Source organism: Urocitellus parryii, chromosome 5, assembly GCF_045843805.1.
Source record: "Urocitellus parryii isolate mUroPar1 chromosome 5, mUroPar1.hap1, whole genome shotgun sequence".
NCBI classification, from domain to species: domain Eukaryota; kingdom Metazoa; phylum Chordata; class Mammalia; order Rodentia; family Sciuridae; genus Urocitellus; species Urocitellus parryii.
The window spans coordinates 140,722,143-140,746,684 of record NC_135535.1 but is presented as its reverse complement, the minus strand read 5'-3'; the positions used below and the strand labels follow the sequence as shown (position 1 = coordinate 140,746,684).

Sequence of the window (24,542 nt, the reverse complement as noted above, 5' to 3'; positions counted from 1 at the left end):
TAAACTTGCACATGTATAATATTACACACACTCTATTATTAAAATCAAAACTCTTATCATTCCAAATAGATACTCCTACACATCTCTTAGAATGGCCATAATCTTGAACACTGACAACAACAAATGTTGGTAAGAATAAGGAGCAACAGGAACTCTCATTAATGAAAAGAACAAAAATCTGTATATCTACTTGGTCAGTTTCTTTAAAACTAAACCAAATCTTACCATATGATCCAGAAGTCATACTCTTCTGTGTTTACCCAAAGAGGTTGAAAATTTATGGCCATACAAACCCTGTAAACTGATATTTATAGCACCTTTATTCTCAATTGTCAAAACATGTAAGCAACAAAGGCTTCTTCATATATGGAAATAAACTTCAGTGCTTCTAGTTCATATAATATTATTCAGCTGTAAAATAAATGAGGTAGCAAGCCATGAAAAGATGAAGAAGAAGGCTAAGTGCATATTATGAATCTGAATAGTGGCTGTATAGTATGATTTCAATTGTAAAGTCTCTATACATTGATTCCATTTCTCTATAACATTTCTGGAGAAGGTAAAACTGGACCTACAAAAAAAGATAAGTGTTTGTTAGGGACTGAACAAATAGGTGAAGTGCCAAGAGTATTTAGGGCAGTAAAAATTCTTTGTATGATACTATAATGGTGAATATTGTTCATTAAACACTTGTCCAAACCACAGAATATGTAACACCAAAATTAAAACATAAAGTAAACTATTGATTTGAGGTGGATATGACATGTAATCCAGTTTCATCAACTGTCTCAAAAGTAGCACTGTAACATGGGATGAGGTTAATGGAGGAGGCTATGTACATGTAGGAGCAGAAGGTATATGGGGGGGAATCTTTTAAGTTCCCCTCAATTTTTCTGTGAACCTAAAGTGACTTTAAAAAATAATCTTAAAATAAATAAATTGCTATCTCTAAATTTACAGACCTCCTCCAGTAAGTGAACTTGCAGCCAGGGGGACCACAGTTGGTGTAATTTCTGCTGCAGCCATCAATCAAAGTATTGTGTACTCCATTGTTTCAGGAAATGCAGAAGGTGAGTTGATTTTTAGCTTGTGTTTTCACAAGAAACCAATGAAATTGCCAGTGACTCACTATTACTAGACACTGTTGCCCCTACAGCCAGTGCTCAACATCTTACTTTCCTCATTGCATTTCTTTTTTTTTTTTGCTAATATGATGCCATTATGCCTCCCGCCTAGATAAAAAATGAGCTTCCTGTTTATTTATTTTTACATTTATTTATTGGACATCCAGCATCTAACTAAAGCTGTAGTCCTTCAATTGGTTACAACACTTTTCCTCTCTACTTCCATCTGGTTTTTTTCCCTTGAAGATAGCAATATGATTCTATTTATTATCATCTATCCCTCGAAGTTACTGTTTTACATTTAATTCATTTGTTATTTCATTCAACAAATATTTATTATACATCTATTATGGACTAATTTTCTTTCAGCCTCTAGGGATAGAACAGTAAACAGAATAGATCCCTACACTCATAGGATTTGACAGTCCAATGAGAGGTGATGGATAATAAAAATTATCAAATGTATAAATATGTAATATTTTAGACGGTCATAAATGATACGGAGAAAAGTGAGGAAAGGATGTGGAGAATCCAAACGGTGCAGCATTATAAACTGAAAAATGTTCTGTGTTTTTCACTTTAAAAATATATATTTATATATTTGCATATATACAAATTTCTAAAATATAGAAATCAGATGAAAATATTTAAGATAATTAGAATCATAAGTAATTTGAAAGTATAACCTACATATTAAATAACCCATTTGTTCTTTAAGAGGTTCTTAGCAGACCACTAATCCATAGAGTAAGATCCATTAAATTATTGAAAGTATAGTTATTAGGAAAACCAGAAAATATTTGGTGAAGCAAAATTAAATGGTTTTTTTAAAAGATGTATCTAAAATGTTTTACTATTGTAGAAGACCATCTGAACCTGTGGTGGTGAGTAGCGTATTATATACCACTTTTCAAGCATAAAGACCACAGAAGCATTGATATCCAGAAGAATCTCAAAACAACACACATGATTAATTATAATTTCAAGGTATCATTTGGGGAAATACTGATGTCTATTATTTCCAGGGCTGGAATATAGTTTCCAAAGCTGGTGCCTTATCACTTTCATACTTTACACTTTATAATTGCTACAATTAAGTGTTTTTGAAACCAGACTAACTTTTAAAGAGAATTATTCCCTTGCAAATGTGAAGGAAATGACTAGTAACTGTATTTTAAATTCTAGGTAAGTTTGGAATCAATAACATCACAGGTGTCATCTATGTGAATGCACCCCTGGATTACGAAACAAGAACAAGTTATGTGCTTAGAGTCCAAGCCGATTCCCTGGAAGTGGTCCTCGCCAATATCCGAGTTCCTTCAAAAAGTGAGTTATATTACTTAAGAGCTTGTCAAGAATTTTATAGTGTTTCTGCTGATATTCTAGTTAAATATATATGTAAATAAATTTCTCAGTGGAGAACAAAGGAGTATCATTAATACCTGGAAATGATTATCATTCATTTTAATAGCTGGTATATGGCAGTTCTGTGAGAGGTTTCATACTCTTGAAATGTCAAGGCAGTAAAATACTGTTGTCAAACTATGTATGTGATATTGTTAAAATACCATTATTATCAATATATATTAAATAATAAACCTTTTTTCTTAATTTATTGGAGAGACCCTGGATAAGTATATAAAACATAAACTATAATGAATGTGTATTTACTAGACATTGCCTGAACCATATGGCTTCTTTTTTTAATATTTTTTAGTTGTCAATGAACCTTTCTTTTATTTACTTACATGTGGTGCTAAGAATAGAATCGAACCCAGTGCCTCACACATACTAGGGAAGAGCTCCATGACTGAGCCACAACCCCAGCCCCACCAGGTGGCTTCTTGTACTTACTTATTTCCTTAAAGCAAAGGGAAAAACATTTTTCAATTGGTGACTAACAATAATCACAAATTACATGTAACATCATATTTAATCCACACCCATCTCTATAAAATGAAAAAATTATAACCCCATCTTGCAAACACAAGAAAGTTTCAGTGGAACTTAAAAAAAATGACAGTAAATGAAGAGTTGGAGTTTAACACTGCTTTGTGAAGCTAAAATCTTTTCTCAACATTTCAGTGAAATATAGTTGACCCACACAGTAAACCAAGTGAAAGTCCATTTGTGAAAGGCACTGACAAAAAATTTAAAAGATGTTGTAAATAATTGGATAAAGGTAATTCTTCTTATTTATTATAAACCTTATTTATTGAACAAGTGGAGGGAACTGTATAGTTGCTTGTGAAAGTACTATCTGATCATTTGAAAAAAAAACAGCTTATATACAATGTGTCTTTGAAATTAAAGGATTCAAACTGTTTTCAGTCAGAATGCATACTGGCAGAATTAAATTCCTTCAAAATAACAGACCACATTTTTTAAGCTTTAAAATCATTAAACTGCAGTATTTTTTAATATAAATACAGAGGATGCTTCAGCTTGTAAATTGAATTGTTTAAACAAGTTGACAAAATGATAGGGTAGCTCTAAATTATATAATATTGCACATACAAATAAATGGAAAAGATTAGTTGAAAATTTTGTAATGTTTCTTTGAAATAGTTGAAAAGCTTTAGAAAAAATTTTGTTGAATATTTAGGTTGTAGAATGTGGCATTTCTTGAGAAAAACCTGTGATTTTTAGGAATAGAGATATAGGAAGTTCTTATAGTTAAATATAACAAAACTAGCTCCCATTACTGTAATTTAAATATAATTGTAAGGCTAATGAAAGTTTACCTAACATACACATGTATATTTGTATGTGCCTCTGTATGCATAGAGGTGAGATCAATTAGCACATTCAGAATTATCCTTTCAGAAATGCATGAAGTCTATAAAGCTAAATGTTAGTTTGTTTAATGCCTGATGCTCTGAATTTTGCTAACATCTCATAACTGACTTTTGCCCCTAAAACTTGAAATACGAACTCATATTTTTCAAACATAGTTTCATTTACTAATAACTGTTAATGGCTTGCAATCAATCCCTAGCCCATTAGCTATGCAAATACTAAGAGTATTATGTAAATTGAGGTTAATTAATTAGTTGTCTGAAGGTTCTTCTTTGCTTCAGAATTAGCTACCCTGTGGTCTTTAGCTCTACCATATATCACATGAACAAAGGCAATAAAAGTAAGAAGTTTTATTCATTAAAAAAGTATTATAGTGTAAATTCTTTATCATAACAACATAATTTTCAAAGTAAATTTTACAACTGTACTCTAACTGAATTTAATATTTAAATAAAAATTAATAATTTAAATAGAAAAATTTAAAGCTCCTTTAATAAATTCAAGGCTAGGAATATTTAAAACATCTTAACCTTTCAGTATGAAATGTGTGTTTTCAGTGCAGGGGATCAAAGTATGAAACATTTCAAGCATATATATACATATTACAGAGACAATTACAATGAATCTTCATGTATCAATTACCCATCTCAAGGTTAACATATGCTGAGAAATAGTTCTACATCCATTCCAAACTTCTCCCTACTGCATTATTCTGAAACTGCTCAGAGATACAACATTACACTCTAAATATTTTTGATATATGTCTTTCAAAGATGAGAACTGTTAAAACTTAATTTTAATAATTTTATGATAACTTCATCAAAATTAGCAAAAAATTTCCAATGCCAACATGTATGTAGTCAGTATTCATATTAATAATTTATTTTCAACAAAATTCAAAAATGGTCTACTCATTATGACCTATCAATAGATCTCTTATGTCTCATTTAATCTGTAGGCTTCATCACTGCTACTGATTTTTTATTTTCCTTGATTTTTCTTTAGGATACAGTTTTAAAATATTTTATTTGTATATTATAATTATACATAATGGTGGGACTTGTTATTACATCTCATACATACACATGATATAATAATCTAATTTGACCAGTATCATTCTCTAGTATTTCCTTGCTTTCCCTCCCTGGCCTTCCCTTTTCCCCTTATTTCTCAACTAACCTCCATTTGATTTTGAGATTTCTCACCACCACCTCTTTTTTGCTTTTTTTCTGTCTTCCACATGAAGGAAAATAATCAACCCTGAAGTTTCTGAGGTTGGATTATTTTGGAGGTTTTAGGTTGATTGATTTTGCTAAACATAATTTTCTCAAGTTACATCTATTTTCTAACAAATGACATAATTTCATTCTGCTTTATGGCTGAAAAAACAATCTCCATTGTTTGTACATATCAGCAATTTCTTTTTTCATTCATCTGTTGATGAGTACCTATACTTATTTTATAATTTGACTATTGTAAATTGTGCTGCTATAAACATAGGTATGCATGTATTGTTCTGGTTGCAGAATTTCTGGTCTAATTCCCAGGTGTTTGATCTATTCTGAGTTGATGTTTTTGTAGGCAAGGATCTAGTCTTATCTTCTACATATGGGTAACCAGTTTTCCAAGCACTATTTGGAAAACAGACTGTCTTTTATCCAAAGTATGTTTTTGTTGCCTTTGTTAAGGAGAAGATCTGTAGGATAATTTAAAGTCAGGTATTGTGATGCCTCCACAATTGCTCTTTTGGCTTAAAATTTCTGTGGCTTTTCTGGATCTTTTATATTTCTAAATGAATTTTAGAACTATTTTTTCTAGGTCTGTGAAGATTATCATTGGCATTTTGATGGTAAATTACATTGAATTTGTATATTGCCTTTGATAATATGGATATTGTAGCAATATTATTTCTTCCTGACCATAAACATGGGAGGTTTTTCCATCTTCTTATGTCTTCTTCACTTTCTTTTTCAGTGTTCTATAGTTTTCATTGCAGAGGTATTCGTCTTCTTGGTTCTACTTATTCCTAGGCACTTTCTTTATTTTTAAGGCTATTTTTAATATGACTATTTTCCTGAATTTTTTTTTCTTGGAAGATTCACTATTATTGTACAGGAAAACTACTGATTTTTGTATGTTGATTTTTTTAACCTGCTACTTTGCTGAATTTATTTATTCATTCTAGCAGTCTTCTGGTGGAGGCTTTTAGATCTTCTTTTATTATCCCTTATATTTATTTGTTTAATAAAATAGATTTCTGGAACCTGGATTTTGATGACTACATTGTGAAGAAATTGTTTCATATTTTTCTCTGCCTTCTTTATTTCAGTAAATCTGTATTTAGACTTGGAGGCTGGACTGATCTAGGTACTTTTTCTTTTTTTAATAAATAAATCATAGTTTTTGCTTCTTAGACATTAAGTTTCTTTGGTTATCTTTTTGTGACTTATAGTCATTCCTAGACAATTGACTACTTCATTTCAGTTATTCAGTATACACTAGTCAAAATACTGCTTTAAAGAGAAATTTTTCTTTCTCAAATATTTGGTTAACTTAATGTCCAGTTCACATAGGAAAGACAGAATTTTTTTGCTTATTTACTGGTTTTCAAAATTTGGGTTGATTCTCTATCATGTTCCAAGTAGGACCCCTGAGATAACATATTTTTGGTTTATGACCATATCATCTCTTTGCAACTATAATACTCATTTCTGTTGTAGCTTAAAAATGGGGAGAAGCAACATGAAAATAGAGGGTGGGTCTGTGCTCCTGTAAAACCTCATTTACTGAAGGGGGCTTGGGCTAGTTTGCGAATCAAATTTTCCCTCACTTGCTTTAGGCTTTTCATCCAGGGCTTCTGTATATGTTACCTTTCTTTACTGCTAGCTTCATCATTATCATTAATCATGTTTGGAAGTAGTACATAATATAATAAAGATGTAAATGCACGAATGTATTGATGCATGATGAAAAATAGATAGACACTCTATTTGCCAGATATAAAATATATGCCTGAAAACCATGCCTCCAGTGCTTTGATCCTGTGTACATTGATTCTGTGCTGGGAATGGTGAATGAATCATTACTTTAAATTGCCCAAAGACAGAGGCAACACCTCCCCTTTTTCTCAGTGTGAAGCTGCCCATCAAAAACTGCCCAGTTGATGGTGATGCCCTGCTCATAGGAGATTCTGTGCTAGCTAGGAAATTTATAAGTTCAATAGCCTTGGATTCAAAAACTAGCTGCCCAGAGGTAAAGAGTTACGGCTGCAAGTTGATAAGCCCTAATGGGACTGTTTTACCCACAACTTTGGTTTTGTTTATCTTGAAGAAGCATTCTTATAATAAATCCTTTTGATGTTTAAACCTACATAATAAATGTGCTGAGCCTCCTCCTTGTCAGTATCTCAGTAAATGGAAATCCAGAAATTACCCTGTGACATATTTCTTTGGAGGGAAAATTATATTTAGATTATTTTTCTACAACACACTCATTCCCCCTAAAAGAAGAATTGTTATATGTTCAAGTTTAATGTTGGATATTACAGTAAAAACACTGTCTATGTTTGCAGGGCAACATGAATTCATGTTTGAGACCTACCAGGTAAACCTAGAGGGAAAAAGATGAAGCAATAATTTTATGATGACTGTTGTCAAGCGGAATTGCAGCCACATCTAGATAAGTTGTACTCCTAGAAATGTGTAGACAGACAACCTGTAAATATTATTCAAGGTCCGGATTTGGGACACATGTGAATGCTAGTTTTCTTAGATCCTGTTAAGTAGGATCACCTGAATGTGTGATAATAATGCTAGAGGCAAAAACTAGAGACCAAATCTGAATTCATCCTAAAATGTCAAGCTGGAATTAATTGAAATGCACTGCCAAAATTAAGTTGGTGCAGGAGCACGCTGATTCTGAAAGCACCCCCTTTGACAACATTGTTTTTAGACACAGGGCTGAACAGGAGTATTCAAACGTTTCATAACTGCAAAATTTAAGTAGAAACTTCTCTGTAAACCTTACTTACACTTCCTCCTCAATCTCAAGGTCAGATAATGGCTTGTCTGAGTGGTTGAAAAAAAAATCCAAGCTGCCAATGAACTCAGGAGGAGGGAGATTCAAAAAGAGGAAACAGGAAGATATGCCCAATTTATGAATAAGTCTGAAAAATTAAGCCTAGATTGTGAAGGGTTTTAGTATCAGACTAATGTTATGCAAATATGCAGCAACTGTATCATCATGCAATCCATATCATATCTGACTTTGCTAATTGAACATCAGCTCTGCCTACTCCACCTCATCAACCTGGATCTATAGCCTTTTTGTTACAGTTATTTAGGTAGTCATTTCTACAGATAGAGTCAGTCCACTGTTTCAAACAAGATAATGTGCTTCGAAGCTCACAGTCCTTGATATTGTAAGGACTACTCTGAAGTCCTTTGGGGATCTCTCTGCATCCAATAAAGCCTGAAATAAAGTGTTCATTCTTTTGTCTTCATTCATTATGAACTCTCTGGTCCTCCTTCCCAGTTTTAATCTTTCTTATTTCCTTTTTAGTCTCAATTGACAGGTATCCACATTTACTTTTTTGGCTGCCTTAATGACCACTAATTTCAATTAAATGATTATCTTCAGTTTACCAGGGAAAGATAGACATACATTCATTGTTCTTTCTAATACATTACTTCAAAATTATGTGATTCATTTTGTTTTTGTTCGCATGCTTTATCTCTCCAGACCACCTCAATGTCTGCTGAGTTCACAAAGTAAAATGTTATTTGTCCCAAAGAGGATCCTGAATTGAGGAGAATCTCTATAGAAACTTACATCAGTATTTTTTTTCTGCCACAAAGCTACCTCTATGCTTTTAATTTTTATGTACTAAAAATGCAATCAATGCAACTTTATGACTTAGATTGATTTATATAATTCCACAACTGAAGAAGCAATTTTTGTTTCATAGTAAAATTATAATTATCTTTAAATGTGAAAGAGAAAAGCAAAGCTTCTTATAAATATGTCATTGTGTTTTGATTCAATAAGTAGACTTTCAATTGAGAATAAATGACAGAACAATTAAGATAAAGCTTAAACTGGTGATAAAAAACAACTCAAATGCCATTGATTTCATTTTATGGTTTTAGCTTTAGGGTACAAGCTTGTAACACATTTCATTTACTTGACTTTTCTGTTTTCAAACAGAAGGCCTATGACAAAAAATGCTAATGACTCTTTACTTGTTATTGACTGACTTGCAAAAACATTTTTCATATAAGTTGACTAACAATATTGAAGTATGTCACATTATATATTTTTCATCCTAAATTCCCAGAAATGATGCATGCCTTATATTTGTGGTATAGTTGCATGGCCACAATTCTGGAAACTTCATTGATAATTTATTACTTTAAAACTTGGAAACCAGTTTATAAAGATTAATTTAATGTCATCGTATTTTTGTATCAAACATTCAATGCATCATATTTAACATACATTTGAAACAATTATATTTTAATGAAACAAAGATTTATTTCAGAATACTCATGGCAAAAAAATATTTACCCCAAAAGCACTACATTGTCAAGAATAAATTTTCTTAGAAATGTGATTTAAAAATGGTTAGGATTTTATTAATACATTTATAAAACCAAGTACATTGAGGCAATGCTATTTTGTTGACTCCCAAATTCGTCTGTAAAACAATAGCGATAATGTTTGATCAACCTTTTTAAACTGGATGATAAATTATGATTGTATATTTCTGCATATATGATATAAAGAAAATCATGTTTCATGAAAAAAGCATTTTATATTGCTTCTGTTAAAATTAAAGTATGTAAGAGGTTAGGAGTACATAAAACATTTCTCTTTAATTATGCCTTTAGTTATGCCCAGCTCTAAAATCAGAAGATGTAATTTGTTTCCTTCTAGAGAATATTTTTCTAATTAATAGAAGTAATGTATAGTTAAGAACTTAAATTTCACACTTTATTTTTTTTTCCATTTGCAGTGCTGGAGATGGAACCTGGGGTCTTGTGTCTGTTAGGCAAGCAAGTGCTCTAACACTGTCTATAACCCCAGGCCAATAATTTAAAATTTCTCCTAAGCTACTTTAGTCCAAATTTAAAATGAGTTTCAAAGTCAAGATCATGTATTGAATATGAAATATTTTTGCAAACTTATATGCTGCTTTTAAAGTAGCAATCATTTTATTCATCATGAGGCTCTAGAACCACACAATGGAAACTCTATATCTCTTGCTTCACAAAGAACTCCTACTTCAATAGAAACAAACTAAACCCTATTTAATGCACAAGAAACCAGCACAGGACTGAAATCTGTTAAATCACATATGTCATTTAAATATTGTCATTTATAGACACAGAAAGTTGAAGCAACTATGTGAACAACACATGCATAAAAGGCATTTTACCCATAGAAAATAACAGGAGAATTTAGCAGAATTTTATGCTAAATCACCTTAATTCTTTATTATTGTTTATGGGTTCTAGCACTGGACATTTTGTCTATTGTTACTTAATCATGATTTTGTCTCAACTGCAAAGTAAGCAGCACTCTTTTTTTTAATAATTTGCTAAATATTTCGTGTAGTTATTATATTTGTTTTTACTTATTTGACCCATTATGGAAAATGGATAGTCCAATCTTTCTCTTAATGTTTTATTTTGAGCAGTAGTAATAAGTAGCTGAACTCACTGATTCTTTGTTTCAAGGAAAAAGAAAAAAATTCCCATTATCTAAACAAAACTAAATTTCAGCATTATGTTTAAATAATGAGAACGAAGTACAAGAAAAGTTACTTTAAAAAGGAATGTAAATAGGAATGAATCTTCAGAAGATTCATTGTCTCAACTTTAGTGGGTCTTTCAATTCTGCTAGACATCTTCTAGGTCACTACTTTTCTCAATTTGCATATTGATTGAGTTATTTTCACTTAATTTCAAGGAATAACTATACCTTAATGTCTTTCCTTGCATTGTTCTTTCTTTTGAAAATGTCCTTTATTGTTTTCCTGATCCACTCCCAATTATTCTACAAGACTCAGTTTAACTCATCCAATTTTTGTAACTTGGGAAAAAAAATGCACGAGAAAAAATACATCTCACCTGTGATTTCTTCTCAAAGGCAAGGATGTGATATTATTCAATTTTATATTATCCCAGTTTGCATCATAGGATACCAGGTGCTCTATGGGTGATCAGAAAAGATAACATTTGAGATGAATCCTAAAAGAGAGGGTCATATAAATATCATTATGGAAGAGAAGTTACATTTCAGGGGACAGTTGACTGCACAATACAGAATTTGTCTAGTAAATGATATTAATTCCATGTGATAATATTTTCTGTCAAAAAATGCTCTCAATGATTTATTTCTCTCCTGAGCTTTACATTTTAGTTTTGGTTTTGCTGATGGAGATTAAACACAGGGCCTCACATATGTTAGGCATATAGTCTACTACTGAGCCATACCTGCAGATCTTCAAACTTACCTTTTTGACATTTATTATTTATATGAAAGCTCATATTACATCTGATCATATCTTGTTATGAAAAACTGGACAAAACTTATATAATTTTCCCCCTGGAATAATTAATAACATCATAATTTTATAGTTCCTCTTGTGAACTATGAATTGTATATGATTTACAGGCATTTAATGAGTGAAACATATGAAGTGATAATTAAATCCTAACTACAAAGTCAAATAACCAAATGTAGGGCATTGCAGGAAAAAAGTAGCAAATATATGTACACCAAGAGTGACTGAGACTCAGCATTTTTGATCCGAAAATGAGGTTTCCTGCCATTATCTTGGGTTATATTACATGGATTGGTAAAGGCTTTTGGGGTCATCTAATTGTTATTACTCTACTAAGACTAATGTCCTTAATTTCAATTATGTACAATCAGAATGATTTATACAAGAGACATGACTTTTATTTGGGGGACATATCTAATATGATTTTTGTTTCCCATCACGTGGCCCCTGAAGTATTGTTTTCATGTCATACAGGTCATGAAGAATGTTAAATTTACTAATAAATGTTCAGCTTTTGATACACATAGTACTATCTCAACTATCTACATAATGAGATCTTTGTCTTAAGGAGTCCATATTTTAGTGGAGATACTATGATACTTGAGTAGAAAAATATATAGCGTCATGAAGAAGCATGTGACCAACTAATATATGAGAGACACAGACATGGAGGATTTGAGACTGAAGAATTTCCATAGAATTTCCATGGTAGACTAAATAGTTTCTTGATTGAGATAGGAGAGGGAAACTTGAAATAATAACTGGTTTTGTATAAGTTGATTCATTCTGATTAGGATAGGTGGAAGCAGAAAGAAAGAATTTAGGGAGACTATTAGAAGTAAAACCTTGGGGGAGAGAATTTTTCTGATATCTAGAGAATAGTGAGTATCATAGATATAACAAAAAATTAGTAAAGAAGAGAAATTGGGAAGTAAATGAGTAAAAGACATCATAAAGTATATTCTTAAAATACGATCTTTAAACTACTTGATGATACTCAATATAGATGTTTGTTTAAAATAATAATTTTTGTGTTCTTTCCATAAACTGAATTAAGATATTTAGAGATAGAAAATGTAAGTCTAAATAGAATGTGCCCTCTGTTTTTATTCATTTGCTTTTTTGTTGCTTTACAAATATTTGAAATACTGGTACAGAGAATGAATGGATACATTCATTTTATATTTTAGTTTTATATTTTTTCTCAGTAACATGAAAAAAATTAGTGCAGCATGTGCTATATCTTGGAAAGAGAGAAAATGAATACTAAAAAGAATAGGTTAGATTTGAACTTTTTTATACTTTTAATCTTGGAAGATATGACCTAAAATCCACAGAGAGAATAATTGAGTTTCCACAGACCTACTGAACACACCATAAGAAGGACTAAAACCTCCGGGCTCGATGGAGCACACCTGTAATCCCAGCTCAGAAAGCTGAGGCAGGAGGATCACGAGTTTGAAGCCAGCCTCAAAATTTAGTGAATCCCCAACGAACTTAGTGAGATCCTGTACCAAAATAAAATATTAACAAAAGGGCTGGAGATGTGGCTCAGCACTTATGCACTTAAGTTCAATCCCTGGCTACCACCCCTTTTTCCCTAAAAGGGCTCAAAGCCAGGACACACACACACACAAAATACTCTTCTTTTACATATTTAGAAGGAATCTGGAAAAAAAGAATAAGAGGGAAACTGGCTGTGCTTGTAACAGTGGGATCTTTTTGGTCAAGTAAATGAATGATCTTAAAACAGAAGCCAATCATGAAGTGCTGTTTGCATTCATTAAGTTAACTCAGATCCAAAGACTTACTTATAGACTGTTGAAAAATATCAAGTTTCCAGAGCCATCTGGTTTTGTCTCACTAGATTGAATGACTAAATAGTCATTGAAGAGCTCAGTGGAGAAAAGTAAAATTTGTATAATGATGGCCTGTTAGCCACAGTAGAGGAGGGGATCAAAAAAGGCAGAGAGCCAAGCATGGTGGTACACTCCTATAATACCAAAGACAGGGGAGGCTGAGGCAGGAGGATCTTGAGTTTCAAGCCAGCCTCAGCAAAAGCAAGGCACTGAGAAAATCAATGAGACCCTGTCTCTAAATAAAATACAAAATAGGGCTGGGGATGTGGTTCAGTGGTCCAGTGCCCCTGAGTTCAATCCCCGGAGAATGGAAACCAGGCCATAGTGCTACACACGTGTAATCCTATTTACTCTGGAGGCTTTGCAGAGGATCAAAGTTCAAGGCTGCTCAGGAATTTTGCAAGACCCTCTTTCAGAATCAAATAAAGAATAAAAGGGACTGGGGATATAATTTAGTGGTAAATCACCTGCATGCAGGAGTCTCTGGGTTCAATCCCTAAATATTTATAAAATAAGAAAGTCAGAAAATGACTAGAACATCAGATATTCCAGATATTCAAAAATATTAGGACAAAGGAAAGTATTTTGGATGGTACTTAGTTGGGTCTCAGTGACAACAGTTAATGCCAATTATTATTATTTTTTTCTTTTTAAAGGCTGATAAGTTCAAGAAAACAGGGAAATGAATATGCCTAGATAAAGAATTTCCTGATTTTATCTTCATAAAAGACAAAAATTAAAATTTAATTTGATTTTTAAACCTTTTCTGATTTTATTAATGTTTACATTTTTATGAAACATGTATTTGAATTTAGTTCACAAATTATGTCAATACAAAGGCAGGAAATGAGAATTTTATGATTCAAAGATAAGAAACATAAATGTATCTTGTCATTCTTTTTAATCATTATTCAGAAAACAAATCTAGTAGTCAATCCTTTCAAATCTAACTTATTTTTCTATTCCTAGGAACTTTTATAAGCTCAATTAATCAATCTTGTTCATGTTTTTATCCCTTGTCGTATCTTGTACCTAATTAGTCCCCTATGTAATATCTTAAAAAAATAATTACAGACAAGCAGTTCAAAGACAATCATTATTTTAAATGCTGTCACTTTCCATTCTGTAAGCTGTGGTCAGTTATTTATTTACAGAATATTCTTACCATCAAGATTCCTAGGCAAAGATTGTTGTGTTTAAGTTTTATGCTTTATTAAAATGCATAAAAATGTTAGGAGCCTGAACCAGGCCAGGGACTCAATTTTGTTTATGTTAGATGATAGTGCATAAATACTAAATATAGATGGCAGTAAAGAGACTTTATCATTAAAAATCAGTTTTACCAAAACTTTTATAACTCAGATAACTTAACAAGTAAGTTGTTACTGTTCAAAATTACCTTAATACAGCAACTGAAAAAATGCAGATGCTGAAAAATTTGTATTCAACTAATTGTTTAACATTTCTGACTTTACTATTATATAAGCCTGAAATTTTCCTGATTTTTCCAGCTATTATCTTTCTCAATTTTTGTAAATTTTAGAATTTGTAACTTTTCTATTAGACTAAATATATCTATATATCATAAACTGAGAATTTTAAGTGTGATAATGTTTACAGAGTACTTATGGGAACACAGGAAGCGCTTAAAGAGCTATCATAATTGCTCTGAATTCTGTGAATACCCAATGGTTGTAGGTTGTGAAATGTTAGGAGACTAATCAAGTTATCTTTTGGGCTCTTTAGATTTGGGTTCCACTTTCTTGATTGATAATCAAATATTATGTATACAAAATTACAAATATTTTTCCCCAAATAGTGGTCAAGATAAATGCAATTATGCATGGTATTAATGAGAAATATACTAAAATTTAGTACTAGATTAAATGCTGCAACACAGAATGGAAAATTTCCTTCATCTAAGTTTTTCAGTAACTTGGGAGGGAAATTCCAACCCTTTTCTGTACATAGATATGAACTACTTTCCCAGGTATGGTCATTCCTGATGGCTCTTGGAGTGGATATTTAGTTGGAAACAACTTAACCCACTTTCATACCAAGAAGAATTTACCAGAACACTCCTTAGTTTGTGTTATCAAAACAAAACCTGAATAGGATCTAAGGCAGGACAAAGACCAGGAAAATTCAGCAATATTAGAATCCCAAATAGACATTTTTTTGAGGCAGTTCTACCAAGACAGCTGGAGTCAAAGACAAGCAATTGGCAGTCAGCTCAAGAATGGAAACTTTGAAGGGAAGGGAATCTTCATGACCAAGGTTGAATTATTTCCTCTTGGCTGGAGGTCAACTGGAGAGTACACTTGAACCAGGCCAGTGACTCAATTTTGTAATTTTTTTCCATACAGTAATTTACAGTCCCACTTATATCACATGAAGTGTGAAGATAATAGTAATGCTGGAGGGAAAATAGAAATCTACATCCAAAATAAAGCAGAAAGGGATGTTAATAGCCAGAAAAAAAAGAAAACAAACAAATAAATAAAAAGTACCCATACACATGAACACACACTCAACAACCACAAAACCACTCTACCATTTAAAAAAAAAATATTTAGGACTCAATTGTGTTTAACTAGAAAGCTTGGGTGCGTGATATGGAGAATTGTGTGAAGAGTGGGCTATTATTTAAAAGTTACAGTGCTAGATTTTTACTTTCTATCATAATGAAAGTTTTAATTTCTATTTTTACTGACTGGTCCCCCAAAATACAAGTAGCTGATTACCTGAGCTTTCAAAATTTACAAAGCTTTGTTGCTTCAAAAATTGTGTTCAGTGGATTCAGCAAAATATTTGGATGGAATGGCCTATTACAAGAAATATGAACACCTAGTTGATAAGTATTCATTAAATATTTTTCAAAAACTACATTAAGTGGGGATAATGGCATTAAATAGTTATAATTAAATTACTTCACTTTAAATTGCTTCTAAAATTTCTGCAAAAATACAATTATTTAATACTTTGTATGCCACATGACTAATGAACTAAGCAAAGATATACAGATAATTAGGTTATCTTTTGCACAATCACTTATCTATTTAGTCATTGTTTTGTGGTTAAATCTTCACAAATAAATAACATGTACCTTAGAAAATGTCTTCTTACAAATAAGCAAAGTAGAATGTAAATTCTTATTTATTTCAGGGGGGGGAATGTATGCTTTCAGCCAGGCTTCTTGATTCAGAAAAAGTAAAGATATATAGTAGGTATTCCCAGGCTATTCAGATAACAATGATGACATTTTAGAAAAATGTAGAAAGGGCCATTAGGTGGAATCCCGCCAGCCAAGCCCACACGGGCCCTTGGGCCGAGCACGGGATCTCAGAAGGGGAAGGAAGCGGTACAGTCCCATCCCCCACAGCGGACACTCCACCGAGGCAGTAAGTGGCCACCATCCGGTAAAGCTGAAGGATACACCGCCACTCTCCTTCAGAGTGCAACATCAAAACAGGTTGGTGTCATTCAGCTCACCCCCCAGACAGCGGGAATTTGCATAAAATCTCTCCTAGGCTTGCCGGGAGAGGGAGTATCAAGCTGAGCCTCCATAAAGACTAGGGGGAAACTAGAGACACCTGACCTCCAACCCCTCCTCCCAGTAGCAGCCAAAACGAAACATGGCTAGCCAGCACTGGGGGAGGGGCAAGCAGAAAAAATCAAAGTGATAGAGTGCCAGGGATCCCAACATCCAGCAGCAGGACCCGGGAGATCCAGGCCAACTGATTCGAGCGGCCAGCCCCGCGGCTACAGAAGACGTGGCACCTCAGAGAAGCCATTAATTAGAAAGCAGGGAGGTTAGGGAATGCCATTAGGTGGAATCCCGCCAGCCAAGCCCACACGGACCCTTGGGCCGAGTACGGGATTTCAGAAGGGGAAGGAAGCAGTACAGTCCCTTCCCATCCCCCACAGCGGACACTCCATCCAGGCAGTCAGCGGCCACCATCCGGGAAAGCTGAAGGATACACCACCACTCTCCAACAGCTTGCAACATCAAAACAGCCAGCAGCAGGACCCTGGAGATCCAGGCCAACTGATTCGCGCGGCCTGCCCCGCAGCTACAGAAGGCGTGGCGCCTCAGAGAAGCCATTAATTAGCAAGCAGGGAGGTTAGGGACTGCCATAGGTGGAATCCCGCCAGCCAAGCACACCGCCCACGCCCGGAACAGGCCCAGCGACCTGCCAGCATGGTAGTCACGACACCCCAATTGGAATAGGGACAGAGCAGAGCCGCATTCCACTCCCGGAACAGGCCCAGAGAGACGCCAGCGTGGTAGACACGTCACCCCAATTGGAGTAGGGGCACAGCCGCCGCCCGCACCTGCAAGGGAGACTTTTCAAGTATACAAGAGCAACATAAATAAATAGGGGGTAAATTTCAAAAACACAACAGTTGCACCAAGCAGAAAGAAACGCGAGCAGTATGAAAAGACAAGGAAAGAAAGGACCACAAGCAATGCAGGTCAACTCAACTTTAGAAGAGGTAATAGCTGCAACAGATGGAATATCAGATAAAGAGTTCAGAATATATATGCTTCAGATGATCTGGAGTCTCAAGGAAGACATGAGACAGCAAAATCAGACAATGAAAGATCACATTGACAAACAAATCCAGGAAGTAAAAGATCAATTTCACAGAGAGATAGAGGTAATAAAAAACAAACAAATAGAAATTCTAGAAATGCAGGAAACAATAAACCAACTTAAAAACTCAATTGAGAATACTACCAGCAGAGTAGATCACTTAGAAGAGAGAACATCAGACAATGAAGACAAAGTATTTCACCTGGAAAAGAACATAGACAGCTCAGCAAGTCTGCTAAGAAACCATGAGCAGAACATCCAAGAATTATGGGACAATATCAAAAGACCAAATTTAAGAGTCATTGGGATACAGGAAGGCACAGAGCTCCATTCCAAAGGAATAAACAGTCTATTCAGTGAAATAATACGAGAAAACTTCCCAGAATTGAAGAATGAGACAGAATCCCAAATCCTAGAAGCCTACAGGACGCCGAATGTGCAAAATCATAAGAGATCCACACCTAGACACATTATAATGAAGATGTCCAACATACAGAATAAGGAGAGAATTTTAAAAGCTGCAAGAGAAAGAAAGCAGATTACATTTAGGGGTAAACCAATCAGGATAACAGCTGATCTCTCAACACAGACTCTGAAAGCTAGAAGATCCTGGAATAACGTATTTCAAACACTGAAAGACAATGGGCTCCAACCAAGAATCGTGTATCCGGTGAAATTAAGCTTCAGGTTAGAAGATGAAATTAAAACCTTCCACGATAAACAAAAGTTAAAAGAATTCGCAGCTAGAAAACCATCTCTTCAAAAAATCCTTGGCAAAACATTACAGGAAGAGGAAATGGAAAATAACATTGAAAACCAACAATGGGAGGTAGGACAGTAAAGGGGGGAAAGTAGTCAAAGAGGATAACAAATCAGGTTTAGTAACATCAATAAACAAATATGGATAGAAGAACAAACCATATCTCAATAATAACCCTAAATGTTAATGGCTTAAACTCACCAATTAAGAGACACAGGCTAGTAGAATGGATCACAAAACAAGACCCAACAATATGCTGTCTACAGGAGACGCATTTGATAGGAAAAGATATACATAGACTGAAGGTGAAAGGTTGGGTTAAATCATACCACTCATATGGACTGCGGAAACAAGCAGGAGTGTCCATACTCATATCTAATAAAATAGATTTCAAGCCAAAGCTAATCAAAAGGGATATAGAGGGACACTACATACTGCTCAAGGGAACCATACACCAACAAGACATAACAATTAGAAATATATATGCCCCAAATAATGGTGCAGCTGTGTTCATCAAGCAAACTCTTCTCAAGTTCAAGAGTCTAATAGACCACCATACAATAATCATGGGAGACTTCAACACACCTCTCTCACCACTGGACAGATCTTCCAAACAAAAGTTAAATAAGGAAACTATAGAACTCAATAACACAATTAACAACCTAGACTTAATTGACATATATAGACTATACCACCCAACATCAAGTAGCTACACTTTTTTCTCAGCAGCACATGGAACCTTCTCAAAAATAGACCATATACTATGTCACAGGGCAACTCTTAGACAATACAAAGGGGTAGAGATAATACCATGCATCTTATCTGATCATAATGGAATGAAACTGAAAATCAATGATAAAAGAAGAAAGGAAAAATCAAGCATCACCTGGAGAATGAACAATAGGTTGCTGAGTGATCAATGGGTTTTAGAAGACATCAAGGAGGAAATTAAAAAATTCCTAGAGTTAAATGAAAACACAGACACAACATATCGGAATCTATGGGACACATTGACAGCAGTTCTAAGAGGAAAATTCATTGCTTGGAGTTCATTCCTCAAAAAAAGAAAAAACCAACAAATAAATGATCTCATACTTCATCTCAAAATCCTAGAAAAAGAAGAGCAAAACAACAGCAAAAGAAGTAGAAGGCAAGAAATAATTAAAATCAGAGCTGAAATTAATGAAATTGAAACAAAAGAAACAATTGAAAAAATTGACAAAACTAAAAGCTGGTTCTTTGAAAAAATAAATAAAATTGACAGACCCTTAGCCATGCTAACGAAGAGAAGAAGAGAGAGAACCCAAATTACTAGCATATGGGATGAAAAAGGCAATATCACAACAGACACTTCAGAAATACAGAAGATAATCAGAAATTACTTTGAATCCTTATACTCCAATAAAATAGAAGATAGTGAAGGCATAGATAAATTCCTTGAGTCCTATGATCTGCCCAGATTGAGCCAGGAGGATATAGACAACCTAAACAGACCAATAACAATAGAGGAAATAGAAGAAACCATCAAAAGACTACCAACTAAGAAAAGCCCAGGACCGGATGGGTATACAGCGGAGTTTTACAAAACCTTTAAAAAGGAACTAACACCAATACTTTTCAAGCTATTTCAGGAAATAGAAAAAGAGGGAGAACTTCCAAATTCATTCTACGAGGCCAACATCACCCTGATTCCGAAACCAGACAAAGACACTTCAAAGAAGGAAAACTACAGACCAATATCTCTAATGAACCTTGACGCAAAAATCCTCAATAAAATTTTGGCGAATCGGATTCAAATACATATCAAAAAAATTATACATCATGATCAAGTAGGATTCATCCATGGGATGCAAGGCTGGTTTAATATACGGAAATAAATTAATGTTATTCACCACATCAATAGACTTAAAAATAAGAACCATATGATCATCTCAATAGATGCAGAAAAAGCATTCGACAAAGTACAGCATCCCTTTATGTTCAAAACGCTAGAAAAACTAGGGATAACAGGATCATACCTCAACATTGTAAAAGCAATCTATGATAAGCCACAGGCCAGCATCATTCTGAATGGAGAAAAATTGAAGGCATTCCCTCTAAGATCTGGTACAAGACAGGGATGCCCTCTCTCACCACTTCTGTTCAACATAGTCCTCGAAGCACTGGCCAGAGCAATTAGACAGACAAAAGAAATTAAAGGCATAAAAATAGGAAAAGAAGAACTTAAATTATCACTATTTGCAGATGATATGATTCTATACCTAGCAGACGCAAAAGGGTCTACAAAGAAGCTATTAGAACTAATAAATGAATTCAGCAAAGTGGCAGGATATAAGATCAACACGCATAAATCAAAGGCATTCCTGTATATCAGCGACAAATCCTCTGAAACGGAAATGAGGACAACTACTCCATTCACAATATGCCCCCAAAAAATAAAATACTTGGGAATCAACCTAACAAAAGAGGTGAAAGATTTATACAATGAAAATTACAGAACCCTAAAGAAAGATATAGAAGAAGACCTTAGAAGATGGAAAAATATACCCTGCTCATGGATAGGCAGAACCAACATCATCAAGATGGCGATATTACCAAAAGTTCTCTATAAGTTTAATGCAATGCCAATCAAAATCCCAGCAGCATTTCTTGTAGAAATAGATAAAAGAATCATGAAATTCATATGGAATAATAAAAGACCCAGAATAGTAAAAACAATGCTAAGCAGGAAGTGTGAATCAGGCGGTATAGCGATACCAGACTTCAAACTATACTACAGAGCAATAGTAACTAAAACAGCATGGTACTGGTACCAAAACAGGCGGGTGGACCAATGGTACAGAATAGAGGACACAGTAACCAACCCACAAAACTACAACTATCTTATATTTGATAAAGGGTCTAAAAGCATGCAATGGTGGAAGGATAGCATCTTCAACAAATGGTGCTGGGAAAACTGGAAATCCATTTGCATCAAAATGAATCTGAATCCCTATCTCTCGCCATGCACAAAAGTTAACTCAAAATGGATCAAGGAGCTTGATATTAAATCAGAGACACGGCATCTGATAGAAGAAAAAGTAGGGTTTGATCTACATACTGTGGGATCGGGCTCCAAATTCCTCAATAGGACACCCATAGCGCAAAAGTTAACAACTAGAATCAACAAATGGGACTTACTCAAACTAAAACGTTTTTTCTCAGCAAAAGAAACAATAAGAGAGATAAACAGGGAGCCTACATCCTGGGAACAAATCTTTACTCCACACACTTCAGATAGAGCCCTAATAATCAGAATATATAAAGAACTCAAAAAATTAGACAATAAGATAACAAATAACCCAATCAATAAATGGGCCAAGGACCTGAACAGACACTTCTCAGAGGAGGACATACAATCAATCAATAAGTACATGAAAAAATGCTCACCATCGCTAGCAGTCAGAGAAATGCAAATCAAAACTACCCTAAGATACCATCTCACCCCAGTAAGATTGGCAGCCATTAGAAAGTCAAACAACAATAAGTGCTGGAGAGGATGCGGGGAAAAGGGCACTCTTGTTCATTGCTGGTGGGACTGCAAATTGGTGCAGCCAATTTGGAAAGCAGTATGGAGATTTCTTGGAAAGCTGGGAATGGAACCACCATTTGACCCAGCTATTCCCATTCTCGGTCTATTCCCCAAAGACCTAATAAGAGCATGCTCCAGGGACACTTCTACATCGATGTTCATAGCAGCACAATTCACGATAGCAAGATTGTGGAATCAGCCTAGATGCCCTTCAATAGATGAATGGATAAAAAAAATGTGGCATTTATACACAATGGTGTATTACTCTGCATTAAGAAATGACAAAATCATAGAATTTGGAGGGAAATGGATGGCATTAGAGCAGATTATGCTAAGTGAAGCTAGTCAATCTTTAAAAAATAAATACCAAATGACCCCTTTGATATAAGGGGAGTAAACAAGGACAGGGTAGGGACGAAAGTTTGAGAAGAAGATTTACATTAAACAGGGATGAGGGGTGGGAGGGAAAGGGAGGGAGAAGGGAAACCGCATGGAAATGGAAGGCGATCCTCAGGGTTATACAAAATGACATATAAGAGGAAAGGAGGGGTAAGACAAGATAATACAAATCGAAGAAATGATTTACAGTAGAAGGGGTAGAGAGAGAAAAGGGGAGGGGAGGGGAGGGGAGGGGGGGTAGTAGAGAATAGGACAGACAGCAGAATACATCAGACACTAGAAAGGCAATTTGTCAATCAATGGAAGGGTAACTGATGTGATACAGCAATCTTTATACGGGGTAAAATTGGGAGTTCATAACCCACTTGAATCAAACTGTGAAATATGATGTATTAAGAACTATGTAATGTTTTGAACGACCAACAATAAAAAAAATAAAAAAATAAATAAATAAAAATAAAAAGCCATGTGAAAATTAGAATAAATGCAGTAACAAAGCAAAAAAAAAAAGAAAAGAAAAATGTAGAAAGAACACAATGAAGTTTATTTCAATATATATATTTTTAATTTTTTGCATGCATTGTTTTATAACTTTTGTTTTCTTTACACTTCCAGTTTTCCAACTTTACATTAATTTTTCCTTATTTAGAAAAGTAATAAGAATAAAATTAGAGAAAATGTATAATGAAGAAAATTAAGATGATATATAATTGTACATTTTTACTATTTAAAAAATTCCATGTTTCCCAGTTATTGCTATGCATTCACACACATATGTACAAATTTTAATAATATGTGCTTTGTTTAAAATCATGGCCTTACTCTTTAAACTTGGTATTGTATCCAAAATATTTTTCTGTCATTGAATATTCTTCAAAAACATTATTTTAATGATTTTGTAATATTTCAACATGTGAATGAAACATAATTTAGATGTACTTAACATATATAATTCCAACATGTGAATCAGAGCACAGTCACCTCTTTCTGTGCTAGTAAAAATCTAGTTAGCTTTACAAGTATCAGAAGCATTCAATTATATGGAAATAAAATTTCTCAGATTGCATTCATACTATTTCTAAATATTTTATGCTTTTATGAGGTGAAGGTGAGGGATGTTTTCAACTATGGGCATATGAAAACACTTCCTTAGTCCATTTTTAAATGTGACTAATTTAATTTCAGTCAAATTACCCACTATTTTTATATGGTTTGGATGCAGATTTTCATTCCTTAGTCCCATTTTATCACTCTATATTTTTAACACCAAGTTTTGTAAATATTTAGAAAGTTTTGGAACTGTCTCAGTGAAATGTTAATCCTTGTGGTTTTAGATGGAAAAGCATACTCAAATACTTACTACCTTTCAAAAGACAAGCAAATTCTCCTTCTTTATTTTTCAATTTCTTTGGGAGAAGGCAGGGGAATATTGACATAAACTGTCCTGCTCCCTATTCCTTCAAACTCAGAAATTTCAGAGAGATTTCAAGACTCTATTGGATCTTAGAAATGGCTCACACTGTGGTTTGTGGAAGGTTTGTGGTGATCTTTACATAGGGGAAGAAGAAGGATGTGCATGTACATACACAGTCATATCCACAGCATTGCTCACATTATCTGTCAGTGGTAATAATGTTCAGAGGGTAATACAAATAGAACCAGATAACCATGTAAGAATTTTAAGAGCCTTCTGTTTCATGCTAACTTTTTGATATGGATTTTTTATGTTTTTAATTTTAAAAAATCATAACTTTTATTTCTTGTTCCACATAGTAATATCTAGAGTGGCTCATGCAAAAGATATATTGAATAAATAATCAATTAATAGAATGAAAAAATGAATGACTGTTATTTGTAATACTTTA

The 24,542-nt window shown here is 33.9% G+C and overlaps 1 protein-coding gene across 1 annotated transcript in view; it reads left to right on the top strand.

Annotated features, from left to right (window-relative positions):
* The window catches only part of LOC144255071 (protocadherin-15-like), a 452,955-nt gene that overhangs the window by 340,024 nt on the left and 88,389 nt on the right, over positions 1–24,542 (top strand). Inside the window, 2 exon segments of the mRNA XM_077799103.1 lie at positions 961–1,070; positions 2,310–2,450. Of these exon segments, the coding sequence (XP_077655229.1) occupies positions 961–1,070; positions 2,310–2,450 (251 nt within the window).